General features: G+C 52.9%; 2 protein-coding genes across 2 annotated transcripts; one reads left to right on the top strand and one right to left on the bottom strand.

The window, feature by feature from the left end:
• Window positions 1-6242: 6242 nt before the first annotated feature.
• LOC135404914 (olfactory receptor 14J1-like) lies at window positions 6243-6857 on the bottom strand. Its single transcript, XM_064639645.1, has one exon. It carries the CDS (start codon window positions 6855-6857, stop codon window positions 6243-6245), a length of 615 nt encoding a protein of 204 aa, XP_064495715.1.
• Window positions 6858-12151: 5294 nt separating this feature from the next.
• LOC135404913 (olfactory receptor 14J1-like) lies at window positions 12152-18440 on the top strand. Its single transcript, XM_064639642.1, has 2 exons — window positions 12152-12176; window positions 17611-18440. The coding sequence occupies exons 1-2, from the start codon at window positions 12152-12154 to the stop codon at window positions 18189-18191; spliced, it is 606 nt and encodes a 201-aa protein (XP_064495712.1). The 3' UTR covers window positions 18192-18440.
• The last annotated feature ends 496 nt before the right edge of the window (window positions 18441-18936 follow it).

Below are 18936 nucleotides of genomic sequence, written 5' to 3'. Positions count from 1 at the left end.
GGACCCTCCTGGGCAGCAGAGCTTGTGCCCACATGGCAGCAGCTGCCTGGGCCACTGGCTTTCTCAATGCTCTGCTGCACACAGCCAATACATTTTCCCTGCCCCTGTGCCAGGGCAATGCCCTGGGCCAGTTCTTCTGTGAAATCCCCCCCATCCTCAAGCTCTCCTGCTCACACTCAGGCTACCTCAGGGAAATTGGGCTCATTGGGGTTGGTGCCTGTTTAGTGTTCTGTTGTTTCATTTTCATTGTTTTCTCCTATGTGCAGATCTTCAGGGCTGTGCTGAGGATCCCCTCTCAGCAGGGACGGCACAAAGCCTTTTCCACGTGCCTCCCTCACCTGGCTGTGGTCTCCCTGTTACTCAGCACTGGTGTATTTTCCCAGCTCAAGCCCCCCTCCATCTCCTCCCCATCCCTGGATCTGGCACTATCAGTTCTGTACTCAGTGGTTCCTCCAGCACTGAACCCCTTCATCTACAGTCTGAGGAACCAGGACCTTAAGGATGCCCTGAGAAAACTCATAACTGGGTGTTTTTCAGAAGCAATAAACTCTTTTTCTTTTGCATGTTATGGACCACATTAAAGGCCAATCCTGTTCTGTGCTTCATTAAAGGCCCATGACAGCTTCTCTATTCTTTGCTCCTGGTAGGGCTGTTATTTTTTGTAAGAATTTCTTCATACCAAAAAATCTTTATATATATATATCTTTATATATATATATATAAAACCTCACCATTTTCAATTCAGTGTTTGCCTTTCTAGCCTGGCCCAGAGGCTGTACAAATTGTACTCACTGTGTGCTTAAACCAAATAAAGAACTCTGCCTTGACTTGTTTGCCTGACATCTTTCCTCTCTGACTTCTCTGCAGCTGCAGGGTCGGGGCCTCTGTGCAGAGCTGGGCCAGAAAAGAGTCCCAGCAGAGCAGCACTGCCAGGGAGCAGCAGCCCTTCTCCTCCATGGCCTCCTCTCCCTTCCCTTCCACACTGTCCTGCAGAGCCCTGTGTTGTTGGAGGCCTCAGTGCTCTGGCAGTCGGTGCCAGTCCTGCTGCAGGACTGTCCAGGGACTGCAGGCAGGGACAGCCACGGGCACTGCTGGCACAGAGCTGACCTCTGCAGCAGCACTGCCATCCTGCAGGGGCATCTCCCCAGGGCAGGGCCTCAAAGCTTCAACCTGCTTTCCACTTTGCTCTCCAGGATGTGCCCAACACAATGCCCTGCAGAGGAAAACAGCAGTGACCAGCACAAGGGGGGGAGTGCTCAGGGTGGGGGCACCCAGCAGTGCCCTGGCACAGCCAGCGCCACTCCCAGCACTGGCCTCTCACCCCAGGCCATTGGGTTTGTTCTTCCCTCCAAGGAGGGACAGCAAATGACCAGCTCAGGAGTCCATGTTTGCCCTGCATGCACAAGACATGCCCCTGTGTCACGGCTTGGGGCTGGGGGGTGGAAGGCTCAGACAAAGCTGATGGCAGAAGCCGTCTCATTGAGCTACGAGGTGCAGAAAGGACCCCCTTGCTTTCTAAATTTGTCCTGTAGGTTTTAGTAATGGCAAATCAGAAATATTTCTATGAAATGAAATGAATTATTTATTATGATAAATGAACAGACAATTGATCAGACAAGAGAACAGAGGAAAAACATTAAACAGAATTATTTACTGCACAATATAAAAGCCAAAACCTCCTAGTAGTACAGTGTAAGATAGGACAGTGCAGTCTATCAAAGTCATTCTATTAAAGCAATTGGATCAAAGCCAGCAAAAAGAAACAATCCTGAAGCAGAGATTGAGGTAACTCACCCCACAACAACAGGGGGTAGTTCTCTCTCTTTCACTTAACCCCTGGGCAGTGACCATGAAGAGCTGTCCCTGCTTCATGGCAGAAGCTCCACACACTTCAAGGAAGTCTGGGGAAGAATCTGCCACCTGAAAGTTGGATGGGGCTTTTATAGTTATCAAGGGTTTGACTGCCAGACTGCAGGCCAGGGAGCAGCTTCTCTGTCAAGTCCTGCTTCAGAAAGCAGGATGTGTGTTTGAAGTTTCAGGAAGCATTTTGGGTTTAGCATAATTCAACATTAAAAACAGCACCTTGACACCAGCAATAACTCTCCACAGAGAGCTTAAATTTTTTGTATTCTTTGACCATTTTTTAGATATTTTCAGAGCAGAGCATTCTGCCAGAAACGGCCTCTTGATTCCATGAGGTTGCAAAAACTCTCAGAGTCCCTTTGGTTCCATGAGGCCTCTCAGTGTCACAACAGATCCTTGGTTCCATGAAGTTCTGGAGTGTCACAATGGCCCTGATGATTTCATGAGTTTCCACTACTTCTCCAGGATTCCTTTGGTTCCATGAGGCTTGGGAGAGTCACAATGGCTCCTTGATTCCATGAGGTTCCACAGTTTCTCTTGGATCCTTTGGTTCCTTGACCCTGCAGTGTCACAATGGCTCCTTGATTCCACCATGTTCCAAAATATCCCAGGGTTCCCTTGGCTCCAAGAGGCTCCCCAGTGTCCCACCGGCCCCTGGATTCCAGGAGGCCCTGCAGTGTCCCAATGGCCACTCGGTTCCAGGAGCCACAGCGGCTGCCGCCGGCGTCTGTGCCCGGAGCCGCCGCTCCCACGGGGCTGCCGCACTCACCGCCGGGGTTGCCGCTCGCGCAGCCGCCGCTCTGCCCCGGCTGCACCGGGACCCGGCACCGCCTCGGGCCTGCGCTGCCGCCTCAGCGGCCACAGGGACACAGGGATGGGGGACCTGTGCTCTGCCACTGATGGGCCTGGCTTTGTTCTGCTGGGGTCTGGGCTTTAGGAAAATTGCTGTTCATTTTCATGCTCCACTGGAACACCTCCTGAATTCCAAAGGTTTCCTAATCCAGGGGGAGGGGTTTCTGTGGCATCGGAGGTGCCGCCCCTCGGGACACATTGTCAATAAACCATCCAGCTGACTGGGATGGGTGTAAGAGCTGGGGAACACAGGATAATCAGTCATCCCATGAAAGCCTTGGAACATTCCCTGCCTGAATCGCAGCACAAATGGAACAGTTTGGATACAAACCCCCAATATTTTGGAAACTCCAGTCATTCCTGACACCAGGATGGAAATTCAGCATGTGATAAACAAAGTCTCGAGTTTCTATAAATTTCGAATAATAGTTTATTATATGGTAAAAGCAAGCAGCCGGCTGGGTGACAGAAATGGGACCAGTTTCCCAAATCTGCACACCCCTACTACAGGGTACATTTAGTATTTATCTTAACTACTTCATGCATATTAATTATATCATATACATAAACATTCTACAGGTTTTTGCTAAGTATTTAATATATTGGTTTTCTTACAACTAAAGCTAAAAGGGTTATCTCTACAACCAGTCATAATTCATGCATTCTTGGACGAACAGGCACCTAAAGATTTAAAGTTCTACTATATTTTATCCTTAGGATAGTAAGGAGGTTTTAGGCCTCTTGACCTTGTGAGGGTCTGTTTTATTTCTTTATGGGGGTGTAATTAAGTTTTACAATCCGTTTGTTTTATTTTGATGTAATCACCCATTTGTTCCACGAATCACAATTATTTATATATCACAATTAGATAACTAAAGCCAGTCCCCTTGTGAGCCCACACCCAGCGGGGCTGAGGGAGGCCCTGGCAGCTCCCCAGCACCTCCCTCTCAGTGGGACACCTCTGGCAGCCTCTCCCAGCTCGGGAACCCTCCAGTTTGCAACACTCCAAAGAGCGGCGCTGATGGCCAGGACAATTCTGATCCCCCTCCACAAACACTCCTCCAGCTGGGACCCTTGTCTGGTGGGAAACACAAAGGGATTTGGGGGAGTGTTTCCCTGACAACAGGAGAATTTGGGAGAGGGACCTTTCCACACCCAGCTCTTGATGTGTGCACACATCTCTGCCTGGGTGTGGGGGTGAATTGACTGTGGGGTGAATGTTGTTGTTGTGAATCTATAATTCAGTCGCTGTTAAAATTGTGGCAAATGCTGTTGAATCACTTGATAATTGTTCAATTGGTCAATGATTAAGGGCTACTAATGTCTTTTGCTCCCTTGTCTTTGGATCCATATCCTTCGTGCCCTGACCCTCTTGCATCCCAAGGTTCTGTGTAAATCATTCTCTTTCATAAAAAAACATATATTTTTTGTGACTTCCACTTTAAAATCTTCCTCCATAGCTAAATACAAAACAGCTCTATTTAGTTGTTGACATCTTGAAGATATGAAGACAATTAAAGGAAAGGAAATAATTTGTTTTTCAGTGTTTTAAATGGTCCCACAGTGTGTTTGGAGCTGCATCAACTGTCAGTCCAAGGTGGGCCATGTCAGAACTGGTGACGTTGGGGGGTGAGGAGCAAGGTTGATCATCCAGGGTCAGTGTGGATCTCCTGAGGAGACATTCAGCATCAAGATCACTTGGAGAACACCTCTATCACCTCTCCTCTGAACTAAAAAATAGCCATCATTGAATTAAAGAAAAAAAGTACAAATTTTGAAGACTTGTTTTGAAATTTTCTTCGAAGACAATTAAAGGAAGACAAAGAGATCCTGAGGGATTTCTGCATTTTAATGAGCCCCACGGTGTGTTTGCAGCCCAGCCCATGATCCTGAGGTACTGAGAGAAGCTTGAAGCAGCTGCTCAAGAAGTCAGAAGCCAAACTGCAAGTGCCTTGAAGCATTGCTGGGCCCCACTGAGGGCAGGCACTGCCAAAGCCTCCCCAGGGACTCCTTGGAGCAGCTCCTTGGAGGCCAGGAGTGCAGGCAGACAAAGGCCCTGGGCAGGCCCCTGCAATGCTGAGCAAAGCCTGCCTTGGTTTTGTGGAGCACAAAGGCCAAGGCCTGAGCCCCAGGCCCTGGCCCAGCAGATCCTGTCCCTCCCGGCTGGCTCAGGGCTGTTTGGGGGCACTGGGATGGGAGGGGGAGGAACAACAAAGGCCAAAACTGGGCAACCCCTGCCAGGCTGCTGAGGGAGGGGCGAGGCAGAACCCAAGGGCAGAACCTGCCAGGAAAGTTGCTTGTGGTGGCCTGAGTGGCAGAGGCAGCTGCCAGAGGCAAGGGGACAAAGGCCTGGGTGCCTTTGGGCCTTGCAGCCCTGCCAGAGCCCTTGGCCATCTCTCCTGCAGGCTGTCCTGGCCTGGCCCTGCTGCTGCTCTGGCCTTGCAGGCTGCACACACCCCTCCTGCTTTCCCACCCCCTCCCAGCAGCATTTCTAGACCCTCCCTGATGGCTCTGCACCAGCTCTGGCTGTTGCCATGTGCACTTGGCCTTCTTACCTTGGATCCTGAGCCCCTGTGCCACAGGACATCCCTGCCAGAGCCCAGGCCCTTCTCCTGGGGGTCACTGCAGAGCTGAGCAGATCCAGGTCACCTCCCATTCCTCTGCCAACCCCCTGGGCCTGCTCTGAGCCCTCCAGGTCCTTACCCTGCTCCCAAGGGCTGTGGGGGTGCTTCATGGTCAGGGCTTGGGGTTTAGAGCTCAGGGTGGGGATTAGGCAGAACTTTGGGAGGTTTGTTGTTCTGCTGGCAGTGTCTGGTTCATGATTAGGGGAAGAGCTTTTTGGGCTGGGTTAGGGTTAAAGCTTGGCTTTTCATACTGGTAATACTGGTTTGGGAATGGGGTGGGCATTAGAGTATAAATAAGAGTTTGGAGCTCTGGGTTTGGGCTTTGCCTTCGAGGTCTGGTTGAGGTTGGGATTAGAGCAGTGGATTCCTCTCAGTGAGAGGAGCAGCAATTTTAGGTAGTGTTGGGACTTGAGGTTACAAGTTCCCAGGGCCTGTCCCTGCCTGTGCTCCAAGGGCTTCCACCCCCCAGGACTGTGCTCAGAGAGCACTCAGGCCTTACAGCGAGAAAGGGGCTCAGGAGGACAATGTGGGAGTGGCAAGAGAGCAGCTCTGCAAAGACCAAGCCCTGCTGCTCCCTGGCAGTGCTGCTGGGCTGGGATTATTGTCCCCTTCCCCTTTGCAAATACACCCTGTCCTGCAGTGTGCTGTCCTTTGGGAACATCTGAGAAGAAGGGTCTTGGACAAAGAAGGCACTGCAGGGTCCTTTATTTTGTTTAAATACTTAGAGAGAACAATTCATCATTTATACATCTCTGGGTAAAATTCAATGGGTAGACACTAAATTAGAAGGCAGATGCATAATAAAATTTTATTGCAGAGAACATTATAGCAAGAAGTAGCCGATGACCTGCAATAAAAACCTGAGCTGGAAGGCTGGGCCATTAAGGAGTCCCCTTCTGAATGCTACACACCAGAAAACTGACACTTTATTGCTCCTGAAAAGCATCCAGTCATCATTTTTCTTATGGAATCCTTGAGCTCCTGGTTCCTGAGGCTGTAGATGAAGGGGTTCACTGCTTGAGGCACCACAGAATACAGAACAGACAGGGCCAGATCCAGGGATGGGGAGGAGATGGAGGGGGGCTTCACGTAGGCAAATGTGCCAGTGCTGACAAACAGGGAGACCACGGCCAGGTGAGGGAGGCACGTGGAAAAGGCTTTGTGCCGTCCCTGCTCAGAGGGGATCCTCAGCACAGCCCTGAAGATCTGCACATAGGAGAAAACAATGAAAATGAAACAACCAAACACTAAACAGGCAGTAACCCCAATGAGCCCAATTTCCCTGAGGTAGCCTGAGTGTGAGCAGGAGAGCTTGAGGATGGGGGGAATTTCACAGAAGAACTGGCCCAGGGCATTGCCCTGGCACAGGGGCAGGGAAAATGTATTGGCTGTGTGCAGCAGAGCATTGAGAAAGCCAGTGGCCCAGGCAGCTGCTGCCATGTGGGCACAAGCTCTGCTGCCCAGGAGGGTCCCGTAGTGCAGGGGTTTGCAGATGGCAACGTAGCGGTCGTAGCACATGACAGTGAGGAGGGAAAAGTCTGCAAACATGAAGAACAGAAAGAAAAAACCCTGTGCAGCACATCCCTTGTAGGAGATGGTTGTGGTGCCCCAGAGGGAACTGTGCATGGCTTTGGGGACAGTGGTGCAGATGCAGCCCAGGTCTGTGAGGGAGAGGTGGAGCAGGAAGAAGCCCATGGGGGTGTGCAGGTGGTGGTCGCAGGCTACGGCGCTGAGGATGAGGCCGTTGGCCAGGAGGGCAGCCAGGGAGATGCCCAGGAAGAGCCAGAAGTGCAGGAGCTGCAGCTCCCGCCTGTCTGCCAGTGCCAGGAGGAGGAACTGGGTGAGGGAGCTGCTGTTGGGCATTTTCTGCCTCTGGGTATTTGTTTCCAACACAGGAGAAGAAGACAGTAAGACGCCAGTTAGCATGGACTTATCTAAACAAAGTCAAAGCCGTATCCCACAGACACTCCCCATGTCACACACAGACAGCCTTTTGATGTGCTCAGAGATCTTCCTTCAGCTCCAGTGCTGGTCCCTACTCAACAGCATTTTCACTGTCATAGCATCACTGTGCTATAGGGGTTTCACATCACAAGGAGATGTTATGGGACAGGTTTCCATCCTGGAGCGGAATTCACAGCTTGGAAGGAAACCTCAGGGAGACAGCCAAGTGTCCTTATGATGGCATTTGATTTAAGGGGACTCAGCTCCTTCCCCAGCACCACAGGCTGCACTGGTAGGGGTCATATTCCGTTTGCAGGTGCAAAAAGGACAGCTCAGACTCGTCCTGATGGGTCCAGCAGAGGTGATGCTGGTGCTGTCCACAGGCAGAGCAGTAGCTGAAAGCACATTAGGAAGCTCAGACAGACCGAGCACTCACAGTTCAGATGTCTCAGGGACTTGTCAAAATTAATACTTTCTTAATGATTTCTTCTTCCCATTCCTCAAGAGTAGGAAACTGGAAACAGTCTCAGGAAATTTCTTTAACCTTATAAAAATCTTTGTCTTGGAAATATTCTGGGAAGGAGCTGAAGCTCTGAGCATGTCCTCCTCCTCTACACTCCACATGCTCTCAGAGTTGCACTTACAGAATCTGTAGTTAGTGGGCAGTGCCAGTTTTACCAGATGACTCCAAAACCTGCAGTCCCATTGCCCTGCATGAACAGACTTCCTGTGCAAAGGTCTGTTAAAAATTCTCCCCCAGTGAGGTCGCAGCATCTTTCTACGTCTGACAGCCTTTAACTTCTCTCTGCCTCACTCCCCTGCCCTGGGTGCTGCAGGCAGTGCCCTCAGCCCTGCTGGGCTGTGCAGAGGAGCTGCTCCTGGGCAGAGCTGTCTCTCTGCAGTGCTGCCCGCTTGCCAGGAGCTCCCTGTGTGCCAGGAGCCCGGCCCAGCTCAGCAGCACAGCAACAGCCCCAGGCACTTCATGACCCTCAGGGGGGTTTGGTGTTGTTTACATGAGACTCAGTCCCTGAGAGGAAGTTCAAACAACTTTTCAACAAGTCAAAGTGAGATTGAAACACTAAAGTTTCTTGTAGTGCTAATGAGTCTCACTGAGGGACACAACTGAGAACGTGTCCCCAGGTTCCAGTTAGAGCAGAAATCTGCAGACAGTGATGCCAAGGATGGACAAGCAAGGGAAAGGTGGCTCTGATGCTGAAGAAACCTTGTTTCCTTATTCCAGCAGGCCAATCCCTGACCCCCAGCCCCTGGGAAGGCAGATCCTGTCCCTGCCTCATTCCTCAGGGCTCTTCCTGGGGCACTGGGATGTGGGATGTGCAATGCCAAGGGCAGGACCATGGGGTGGCACTTGACAAGCTGCTGAGCAGCTGCCAGCTCCCTTGTCCCACAGAGTCCTTGGAAATGGAGGGATTAAGGACACAGGACAGGCTGTGGGGACCAGTTGCAGGGCATGGGCAGGGCTTTGGGGTGGTTGTGAGCCCAGGGCAGGACCCGGCACTTGGCCTTGTTGAACCTCCTCCAAGTGGCCTGGGCCCATGGATCCAGCCTGTCCAGATCCCTCTGCAGAGCCTTCCTGCCCTCCAGCACATCCACACTCCCCCCAGCTTGGTGTGCCCTGGGAACTGCCTGAGGCTGCACTCGATGCCCTTGTGCAGATCCTTGAGAAAGAGATTGAAGTGCCCTGAGCCCAGTGCTGAGCCCTGGGAACACCCCTGGATGGAACTCCATTGCCCACCACTCCTTGGGCCTGGCCATCCACACACATGTTTGCCCAGTGAACAGATGCTGCAGAAGGTGTTTGATAAAGGTCCTGTAAGCCCAGAATATTGGGATGAGTGCAGATTTAGCTCTGCACAACACAGAAATTCATTCACTTCCTCCCTTTTGCTCTTTCTGTGCATCAAGGGAACTTGTGACTTCAGTGTGTGACTCACAGTGTGCAAAGGGCAAATATGGACAGAATCCACATTGGCTGGTTGTCTCTGTAGCTCTACATCTTCCCCTGAGGTGGGAGAGCACACAAACTGCCCATCCCTGTGTCCCTTTCTCCACTGGCTGTTCTTTGGTTTTGCCCAGAATCCTCCTGAGGTCCCTTCCAGGATGAGTCCCAGTGCACTGCCCTCCACCCTGGACCTTCCCTTCCTGATCCAGCCTCTGTGGGGCAGCAGAGCTGGGTCAGTGCAGGGACAGGGCTGGCTCTGACAGGGGCCATGAAGCCACTGCCAGGAGGTGACAGCAAGGACAGTTTGCAAAGAACAAATTTAGATATGGTGACTTTGTTGGAATCAAGGGGGTCATTGTGACACCAGAGAAAGTCAGGGAATCAATGAGCTGTTGTGAGACTTCAGGGTCTCATGGAACCAAAGGAACCCTGGGACAGTTTGGAACCTCATGGAGTCAAGGGCCTATTGAGACACTGTGAAGCTCATGGAAGCAGAGGAATTCTGGGAGAGTGTGGAACTTTATGGAATCAAAGAGCCATTCTGACACTGGAGGGACTCCTGGATCTGAAGGAAACCTGGGAGACTGCAGAATCTCCTGGAATCAAGTGGCCAGTGTGACACAGGGGCCTCCCGGAAGCAAAGAAACCCTGGGACATTTTGGAACTTCCTGGAATCAATGGGCCATTGGGACACTGGGGAACCTGATGGAATTGTGTGGCCATTGTGACATTGCAGGGCCTCATGGAATAAAATGAAACCCAGGACACTGGGAAACCACATGGGATCAAGGGGTGCTTGTGACCCTGCAGGACCTGATGGAACCAAGGGAAGCCTGGGACACTGAGGAAGCTCGTGGAACCAAGTGGCCTTTGTGACCCTGCAGAATTGCACGGAATCAACAACCCCTTGTGACACTGCAGGGCTTCATGGAACCAAAGGAATCCTTGGACACTGTGGAACCTCATAGAAACAAAGACCATTGTGACACTGAAGAGCCTCATGGAATCAAAGGGGCCATTGTGACACTCCTGGGCCTTGTGGATCCAAAGGAATCTTGGGATGCTGTGGAACCTCATGGAATCAAGGGGCCATTTTGACACCGTGGAACCTCATGGAATCAACAATCCATTCTGACTCTGCAGGGCCCAGGGAAGCAAAGGAATCTTGGGACAATGTGGAATCTCACAGAATCAAGGGACCATTGTGACCCTGCAGAGTCTCATGGAGATGAAGAAGCCCTGGGAGACTGGAACCTCATGGAATCAAGGGATCGTTGTGACAGTGCAGGTCCTCATGGAAGCAAGGGAAAATGGGGACACCGTGAAAACTCATGGCATCAAGGGGCCATTTTGACATGCAGGGCTTCCTAGAACCAAAGGAAGCCTGGGACGTTTGGGATCGTCCTGGAATCGAGGGGCCATCGGGACACTGCGGAACCTCATGGAATCAAGGGGCCACGGCTTCACATCTGGGTCTCATGGAATCAAAGGAAACCTGGGACACTGGGGAAACTCATGGAAGCAGGGAGACCCTGGGACACTGTGGAGCCTCCCGGAATCAAGGGGCCATCGGGACACTGCAGGACCTTGTGGGGCCAAAGGAACCCTGGGCTGCTGCAGACCCTCACGGAGGTGGGAAGCTGCTGTGTGGGGGCCCCCACGACGAGTGGCTGAGGCTGCTGCAGGAGAAGGTGAGTGAAGCCAATTTGCAGAAGTGGGAGACGTGGGCAATGCCACTGAGCCCCCTTGCCATGGTCAGTTACCATGGCAACCCTCATACATTCCTGTTGCTATGGTCGGTTACCATGGCAACCATCATACAGTTGTACTGCTACAGTCAGTTACCATGGAAAAAAATCATACATTCCTGTCGATATGCTCAGTTACCATGGCAACCCTCATACATTCCCATTGCTATGGTCAGTTACCATGGCAACCATCATACAGTTGTGCTGCTACAGTCAGTTACCACGGCAACCAGTATACATACCTGTTGCTATGCTCAGTTACCATGGCAACCAGCATACATCCCCATTGCTTTGGTCAGTTACCATGGACACCATCATACATTCTCTTTTCTATGGTCGGTTACCAAGGCAACCATTATACACTGCCACTGCTACGGTCAGTAACCATGGCAACCAGCACATATTATTATTTCTATGGTTGGTTACCATGCCAACCATCATACATTCCCATTGCTTTGGTCAGTTACCATGGCAACCATAATACAGTCTCATTGCAACAGTTTGTTACCATGGCAACCATCATAAAACCCCATTGCGACGGTCAGTTACCATGGCAACCAGCACACATTCCCACTGCAATGATCAGTTACCACGGCAACGATCACACATTCCCATTGCTATTGTTGGTTACCATGGCAAACATCATAAGTTCTTGTTGGTATAATCAGTTACCATGGCAACCATCATACAGTCGCGTTGCTACAGTCAGTTACCATGGCAAACAGCATACATTTCCATTGCTATTGTCAGTTTCCATTGCAACCATCATACTTCCCACTACTACATTTGGTTACCATGGCAACCACCATACATTCACGTTTCTACAGTTGATTATGGTAACCACCATACATTCCTGTTACTATGTTGAGTTACCATGGCAACCATCATACGTTCCACTACCACAGTCAGTTACCATGGCAACCATCATCCATTCCCGTTGCTATGGTCAGTTACCATGGCAACCATCATACAGTTGCGTTGCTACAGTCAGTTACCATTGCAGTCAGCATATATTTCCGTTGCTACAGTCAGTTACCATGGTAACCATCATATATTTCAATTTCTAAGGTCAGTTACCATGGCAACCATCATAGATTCCCGTTGCTACAGTTGTTTACCATGACAGCCATTATACATTCCTGTTCCTTTGCTGAGTTACCATGACAACGATCATACCTCCCGATGGTAGAGTCGGTTACCATGGCAACCATCATACATTCCCTTTACTACAGCCAGTTACCATGGCAACCATCATACATTCTTGCTGTTATAGTCAGTTACCATGGCAACCATCATACATTCCCATTGCTATGGTCAGTTACCATGGCAACCATCATAGTTACATTGCTATGGTCAGTTACCATGGCAACCATCAAACATTTCAATTCCTATGGTCAGTTATCAAGGCAACCATCACACATTCCCATTGCTACAGTTGGTTATCATGGCAACCAGCATACATCCTTATAGCCATGGTTGGTTACCATGGCAACCATCATATATTCCTGTTTATACGGTCAGTTACCATGGCAAACAGCCTAACTCCCAGTGGTATGGTCAGTTACCATGGCAACCGTCATAATTCCCACTGGTACAGCCAGTTACCATGGCAACCATCATCCATTCCCGTTGCTACGATCAGTTACCATGGCAACCGTTCTACATTCCAATTGCTACAGTCAGTTACCATGTCAAACATCAGAAATTCCTGTTTCTACAGTCAGTTACCATGGCAACAATCGTACATTCCCATTGCTACAGTTGTTTGCCATGGCAACCATCATACATTCCCATTTGTACAGTTGGTTACCATGGCAACCATCATATGTTGCCATCGCTATGGTCAGTTACCATGGCAACCACCATACAGTCCCATTGCTATGGTCAGTTACCATGGCAACCACCATACACTCTACATTCCCATCACTACGATCAGTTTCTATGGCAACCTCTTGGTTCCCCTTGGAGAGCAGCAGATGCAGATGAGCCTCCCTGTTGTCCACCAACCTGCCAGCTGTGCTCTAAAGGCCTGTGTCCCAAGGGCTGTCTTGAACAAGACCCTGCACAAACCTCTGGGACTCTTTGCATCCTGTCCTGGTGCCTTTCCAGTGAATTCCAGGGTTATCAAAGCCAACTGGAATGGGCTCTCTGTCTCACTCCACAAGGTCACCCAAACCAGTCTCTCCTATGACCCTCACCCACAAAAGTTCACCCAATTCCTTCATCCCCCAGAGCAGCTCCACAGGTCCCAGAAGCTCCTTCCCACTGAGGACACCTCTCTGCTCTTTCTGTCCTGGGTCTCCTTGGCCTTCTCTCCCAACCCATCACAGCACCAAAACCTGGGAACTGTCTCAGCAGGCCTGGGCTGTTATTGCCTGCAAGTGGAAGGAAGAGAGACTTGGGGCTGCAGCTCCTCCTCCTGTGCCCCACACGCAGGGCACTGGGGCCTGTCTGGCTGCAGCCCCTCAGCGGGGGCACCGGGGTAAGAACAGACTTGCAGTGGGGAAAGCTGCTCTGAAAGCCCCGAGAGCTGGGCTGTGCAGAGGCTTTGCTGACAATGGCCTTGGGGGGGACGTGCTGGGACTCAGGCCCAGGGGGAAAATCCCAGGCCTGATCCCTGAGGAGATCAGCACATGCTGCTGAAATGCTGGGGGAGAGAAGAGCCAGCAGAGGGAGGAAACAAGTGTGGACAGCCTGGGCTGATGGGATTTGGACTCGTGCCTGGCCCGGCCTTGGCTGGGCAGAGAAGGGACAGCCTTTGTGTCCCTGCAGGGCTGGCATTCACTCCCTGCCCCAAAGGCCCCCAATGTGTCTGAGGAGCCCTGGGTGGTGCCTGTCACACAACTGCTGGGAATGGGGATGGGGTTCCTGCACAGGCCCTGTGCTGTCCATGGCAGCTGCTGCACTTGTGCTGCAGAGCCCTGGCACCTCCCCTGGCACTACAGGCCCCTCTTTGGCTGTTCAATCCAGCTCAGCTGCCCTCAATTAGGTTCAGCATTGAAGGGATGTCCAGGAGACAACTGCCATTGTGCTCTGAGGACATGTAGAAAATACCCTGATAAAGAACAGGAGAGAGACCTCTCTCCCTGTGCCACCTGACTCATTTGGTCACCTGAGCACCTCTAGGGGCTGCCCTGGACAGAAGGAACAGTGACAGGTTCCCCTGTCCTACATGTGGGCCCCTTCTGCCACTGAAGTTGGCCAAAGCAATGTCCCAGCAGCCTCCAAGAAGATCCCACAGCTGCTGCCCTGTCCCTAGGAACTGCTCTATTGGAGCCTGCAGTTCCCAGCAGGAATCTCGGTCACCTCTGGCCCCTCAGAAGGAACCAGGGGTTTGTGTCCCAGCAGGTCACTCCTGGCTTTGGTCTTCCTTCATTCCCAGGGGAGCTGGGACAAGGAGTCACCTGCAGAGGCCTGTTTTGGGCCCACTGAAGTGGGGCAGGAGGAATCCCAGCCCATGGGGGTTGTGGAGGGAGCTGAGTGTCCTTCTGGCCCCAGGTCTGCAAAGCCACAAGGAGACACCTCTGTTGACTCAGTGAGTCCCTTCTCTCAGTGGAGGTGAAGGAGATCCCTCTTGGGCACTGTCTGGGTTTCCTGTCTAATGATGGGACATGAAAAGGGGACTCTTGAACTTAACTGTGTGTCTGTTTGGAGAAATGACAGTGCTGAAAGAAGTGTCTGTGCCCAGCTGAGAGAAGGAACATCATTATTTCCTTCAGCTGTGTGCCAGCAAGTTCCCCTGGAGCCCCAGGGACAGCTGGAGGAGCCCAGAGGGGCAGAGAAAGGGCTGCCTGGGGCTGTTGCTGTGCTGCTGAGCTGGGCCGGGCTCCTGGCACACAGGGAGCTCCTGGCAAGCAAGAAGAGCTTCAAAGAGACAGCTCTGCTGGTGAGCAGCTCCTCTGCACAGCCCAGCAGGGCTGAGGGCACTGCCTGCAGCACCCAGGGCACAGGAGAGAAGGCAGAGAGATGAGAGGCAGCCTGGGCTGGGAGGTGACTGAGCTCTCACCACAGGAGAAACCTTCCCAGGATTTGAATGAAGAATTCTCTGGCTGTAGGAAAGTTCAACTTGCCTTCCTGGAGGCATCTCCTAAAGCTGGTGCATCCCACAGCTTCCAGGATCTTTCAGCAGGACTCTCCCAGTTGCTGCAGTGCAGGGGAAGTGGCCATATGGCAGAGCAGGGCAGGAGCTGCAGGCAGCAAGGGCAGAGAGGAGAAGGGAGCAGGAGGTTCCAGGGATCCTGGGCTGGGAGGACAGGGCAGAGCTGCTCAGGGCAGGAACCTTGCCAGCCCTTTGCCACGGTCAGGCTGTGGCTGCAGAGCAGTGCAGGGGAGTTCCTGCAAGTGGCTCTCCCAGCTGCCAAATGGCAGCAGTGGCAGGAGCTGTCAGGATGGCTCTGCTGGATTTGCTGGGGTGCAGCAGGAGAAGCTGCTGCAGAGCAGGACTTGCTGCTGCCCCCTCAGAGGCCCAGGGCCAGAAGGTTCCCTGTGCCAGGGCTGGCTGTGGGGTGGGAAGGTGGGGGTGCAGCCAGGGGTGCCCAGGGCTGTGGGGCAGAGCAGGGTCCTGCCCCCAGGGCTCTGTGTGCTGGGGCAGGGACTCTGCTGCCTGTCAGGGGCAGCTCTCAGCCCGGCCAAGGAGCTGCCACGGCCCTGCAGGGAGAAGGGGTGGGTGGAAGGAGTGACCCCTCAGGGCAGGGCAGGGCTGGGCAGGGCCCTTCAGCTGCAGGGTCAGGGCTCCTCACAGCTTCAGCTCCACCTCCTCCATTTCCAGGGGCCCTTCTCAGGAAGCACATCCCCCCAGAACACCTCCCCCTTCCCAACCACCGCAGGGGGTCTGGGATCTGCTCTGCAGCCCCTGCCCAGGCAGAGCTGCCCCTGGGCACTGGGCTGGGGATGGCTCTGGCAGCACTGGCAGGGAGCTGAGCTGGGCACAGGCAGGGGCTGCTGGCAGGAACAGCTCCTCACCCAGAGACAGGCAGGCAGGGAGAGGCAGCTGCTGCCACAAGGGCTGGGCAGGGGGATGGGGGCCCCTCCCTGCTGTCCCTGTGGCACAGACCCCTTCCCTGAGCAGCTCCTGCCTGGGCTCCTTTCCCAGCCGAAGCAGAGCCTGTGCCCTCAGGCCCACGGGGGCTGGGCTGTGCATTGCCCTGCAGCAGCCAGAGCCCAGGCAAGGACAGGGCCCTGATTTCCAGCTGTCTCTGTGTCCCTCCTCCCTTGGCAGCAGCACTGTGGCATTTCACTGCCATCCCCTGCTGCCTGGGCTCTCCTTGTTCTCACCAGTGGGTTTTCTGAGCCAGTGTGGGGTTTTGGGAGGGGCAGATTCCTGTCCAGACACAAACCCCTTGGGTGCTGCTGTGGGGATGTGTCTGTGGGAGCCAAGTGCCCAAGTGCCCTCCAGGCACCTTCAGGGTATTCAGCTGTTTCCCTGGGTGTCCTGCAGGGCTGCAGGTGCCCTCCAGAAGGGCACAGCTCTGCCATAGGATCTCTGTGCTGCACAGGATCCCCATGGAGAAAACTCCTCAGTGCTAAATCCATGGAAATGCTCTGGGCAGCTGCAAGGAGCATTTTGTGTCTCACTCTGGGAGGGGAGAGATGAAAAGGTGAGGAGTGTGTCAGTCTGGTCTTTGGACATGGATTCCTGGATATCTGAGCAGTTTCTCTGTAGGGGAACAGTTGAGTGTGATGCTCCTGCAGCTCCAAGCTGCCAGCACAGGGCAGCTGAGCCCAGGACTGATGGGCAGAGCAGCTCTTCTCTCTGCACTAAGGGACCGTCCCTGTGCCCCTCAGAACCCACAAGACTTGACCTGCAGTGCAATAGAAATGTCAGGGATTTCAAACCTCCACAACCACTTCTAAGTGTGGCAGGTGCAAGTGGGTGAACAAATCCAAAGAATTCCCTCAGCTCAGTCCTTCATTTGGGCAAATTGCAAACAGCAAACCTGAGAAGCTCTTGGATGTATCACGAGTACATTTAATTTGAGATCACCCTGCATTCCAAGTTCCCTCTCCCAGCAGAGCAAGAAGGAGTCCTTGGGAGCCCATCCCAGAGTTCCTGCTTCCAATGGTCCCCTCAGGCAGCAAAAGGCAGAGCTCAGGGGAGGGAGCTGCAGGGAGGTCTGAGTGAGAAGAGAGAGCCTGAGAGTGGGGTGGCTGAGACGGGTAATGTTTGGCTGCAGAAGCCTGGTCTAACTCAGCAGTGACTTTTCCTCCTCAACAGATCAAAATACCCTGGGGAAGGAGCAAATGTCCAACAGCAGCTCCATGGCCCAGTTCCTCCTCCTGGCATTCACAGACAGGCGGGAGCTGCAGCTCCTGCACTTCTGGCTCTTCCTGGCCATCTCCCTGGCTGCCCTCCTGGCCAACGGCCTCATCCTCAGCGCTGTAGCCTGCGACCACCACCTGCACACCCCCATGGGCTTCTTCCTGCTCAACCTCTCCCTCACAGACCTGGGCTGCATCTGCACCACTGTCCCCAAAGCCATGCACAACTCCCTCTGGGACACCACAACCATCTCCTACACAGCATGTGCTGCACAGCTCTTTTTCTTTTACTTCTTCATCTCAGCAGAGTTTTCCCTCCTCACCATCATGTGCTACGACCGCTACGTTGCCATCTGCAAACCCCTGCACTACGGGACCCTCCTGGGCAGCAGAGCTTGTGCCCACATGGCAGCAGCTGCCTGGGCCACTGGCTTTCTCAATGCTCTGCTGCACACAGCCAATACATTTTCCCTGCCCCTGTGCCAGGGCAATGCCCTGGGCCAGTTCTTCTGTGAAATCCCCCCCATCCTCAAGCTCTCCTGCTCACACTCAGGCTACCTCAGGGAAATTGGGCTCATTGGGGTTAGTGGCTATTTAGCACTTGGTTGTTTCATTTTCATTGTTTTCTCCTATGTGCAGATCTTCAGGGCTGTGCTGAGGATCCCCTCTGAGCAGGGACGGCACAAAGCCTTTTCCACGTGCCTCCCTCACCTGGCTGTGGTTTCCCTGTTCCTCAGCGCTGGCACATTTGGCTACCTGAAGCCCCCCTCCATCTCCTCCCCATCCCTGGATCTGGCCCTGTCAGTTCTGTACTCGGTGGTGCCTCCAGCACTGAACCCCCTCATCTACAGCCTGAGGAACCAGGAGCTCAAGGATGCTCTGAGAAAAATGATGACTGGATGCTTTTCAGGAGCAATAAAGTGCCTGTGTTCTGCTGTGTAGAATTCAGAATGGGACTCCATAATTCCCCAGCCTTCCTGCTCAGGTTTTTGTGGACGTCATCGAGTTCTCCTTGCCATAATTTTCTGTGCAATGAAATATTATTATGCCTCTGCCTTCTAATTTAGTGTCTACACATTCAATTTGACCCAGAGATGTATAAATGATGAATTGTGCTCTCTGAGTGTTTAAACAAAATAAAGGACCCTGCAGTGCCTTCTTTGTCCAAGACCCTTCTTCTCAGATGTTCCTAAAGGACAGCACACTGCAGGACAGGGTGTCTTTGCAAATGGGAAGGGGACAATAATCCCAGCCCAGCAGCACTGCCAGGGAGCAGCAGTGCCTGGTCTTTGCAGAGCTGCTCTCTTGCCACTCCCACACTGTCCTCCTGAGCCCCTTTCTCGCTGTAAGGCCTGAGTGCTCTCTGAGCACAGTCCTGGGGGGTGGAAGCCCTTGGAGCACAGGCAGGGACAGGCCCTGGGAACTTGTGAAGCAGAGCTGGGCTCCCTTCCAGCATCTCCAGGATGCTGTGGGATCTTCTGAGGCCACTGCATGGACTGGGTCACTTCTTCTGTCACCTTGCTCCAGGGCTGCAACTCTCCTGCAGTGTTACCATGACACTCCTGCTCTCTGCTTTCGAGGTTTCATTTTCAGATCCAGTCTTCCCCTCCTGTTCCCAGGGACATCCTGTGAGTGCTTCAGAGCTGCCATCCTGGGGCAGCTCCTGCCCAGCGTGGGCAGGCACAAG

This window comes from Pseudopipra pipra, chromosome W (genome assembly GCF_036250125.1).
Source record: "Pseudopipra pipra isolate bDixPip1 chromosome W, bDixPip1.hap1, whole genome shotgun sequence".
Taxonomy (NCBI): Eukaryota; Metazoa; Chordata; class Aves; order Passeriformes; family Pipridae; genus Pseudopipra; species Pseudopipra pipra.
Note: the sequence above shows the minus strand (reverse complement) of the source record. Positions and strands in the feature narration are given on the sequence as shown.

Excerpts from the sequence above, each read along its gene's own strand:
- LOC135404913 (XM_064639642.1), top strand. The coding sequence starts at position 12,152 with ATGACAACGATCATACCTCCCGATG. Across the intron at positions 12,177-17,610 it reads AACGATCATACCTCCCGATG|CCCTGCACTACGGGACCCTC; the intron begins GTAGAGTCGGTT and ends CCATCTGCAAAC.
- LOC135404914 (XM_064639645.1), bottom strand. The coding sequence starts at position 6,857 with ATGTGCTACGACCGCTACGTTGCCATCTGCAAACCCCTGCACTACGGG.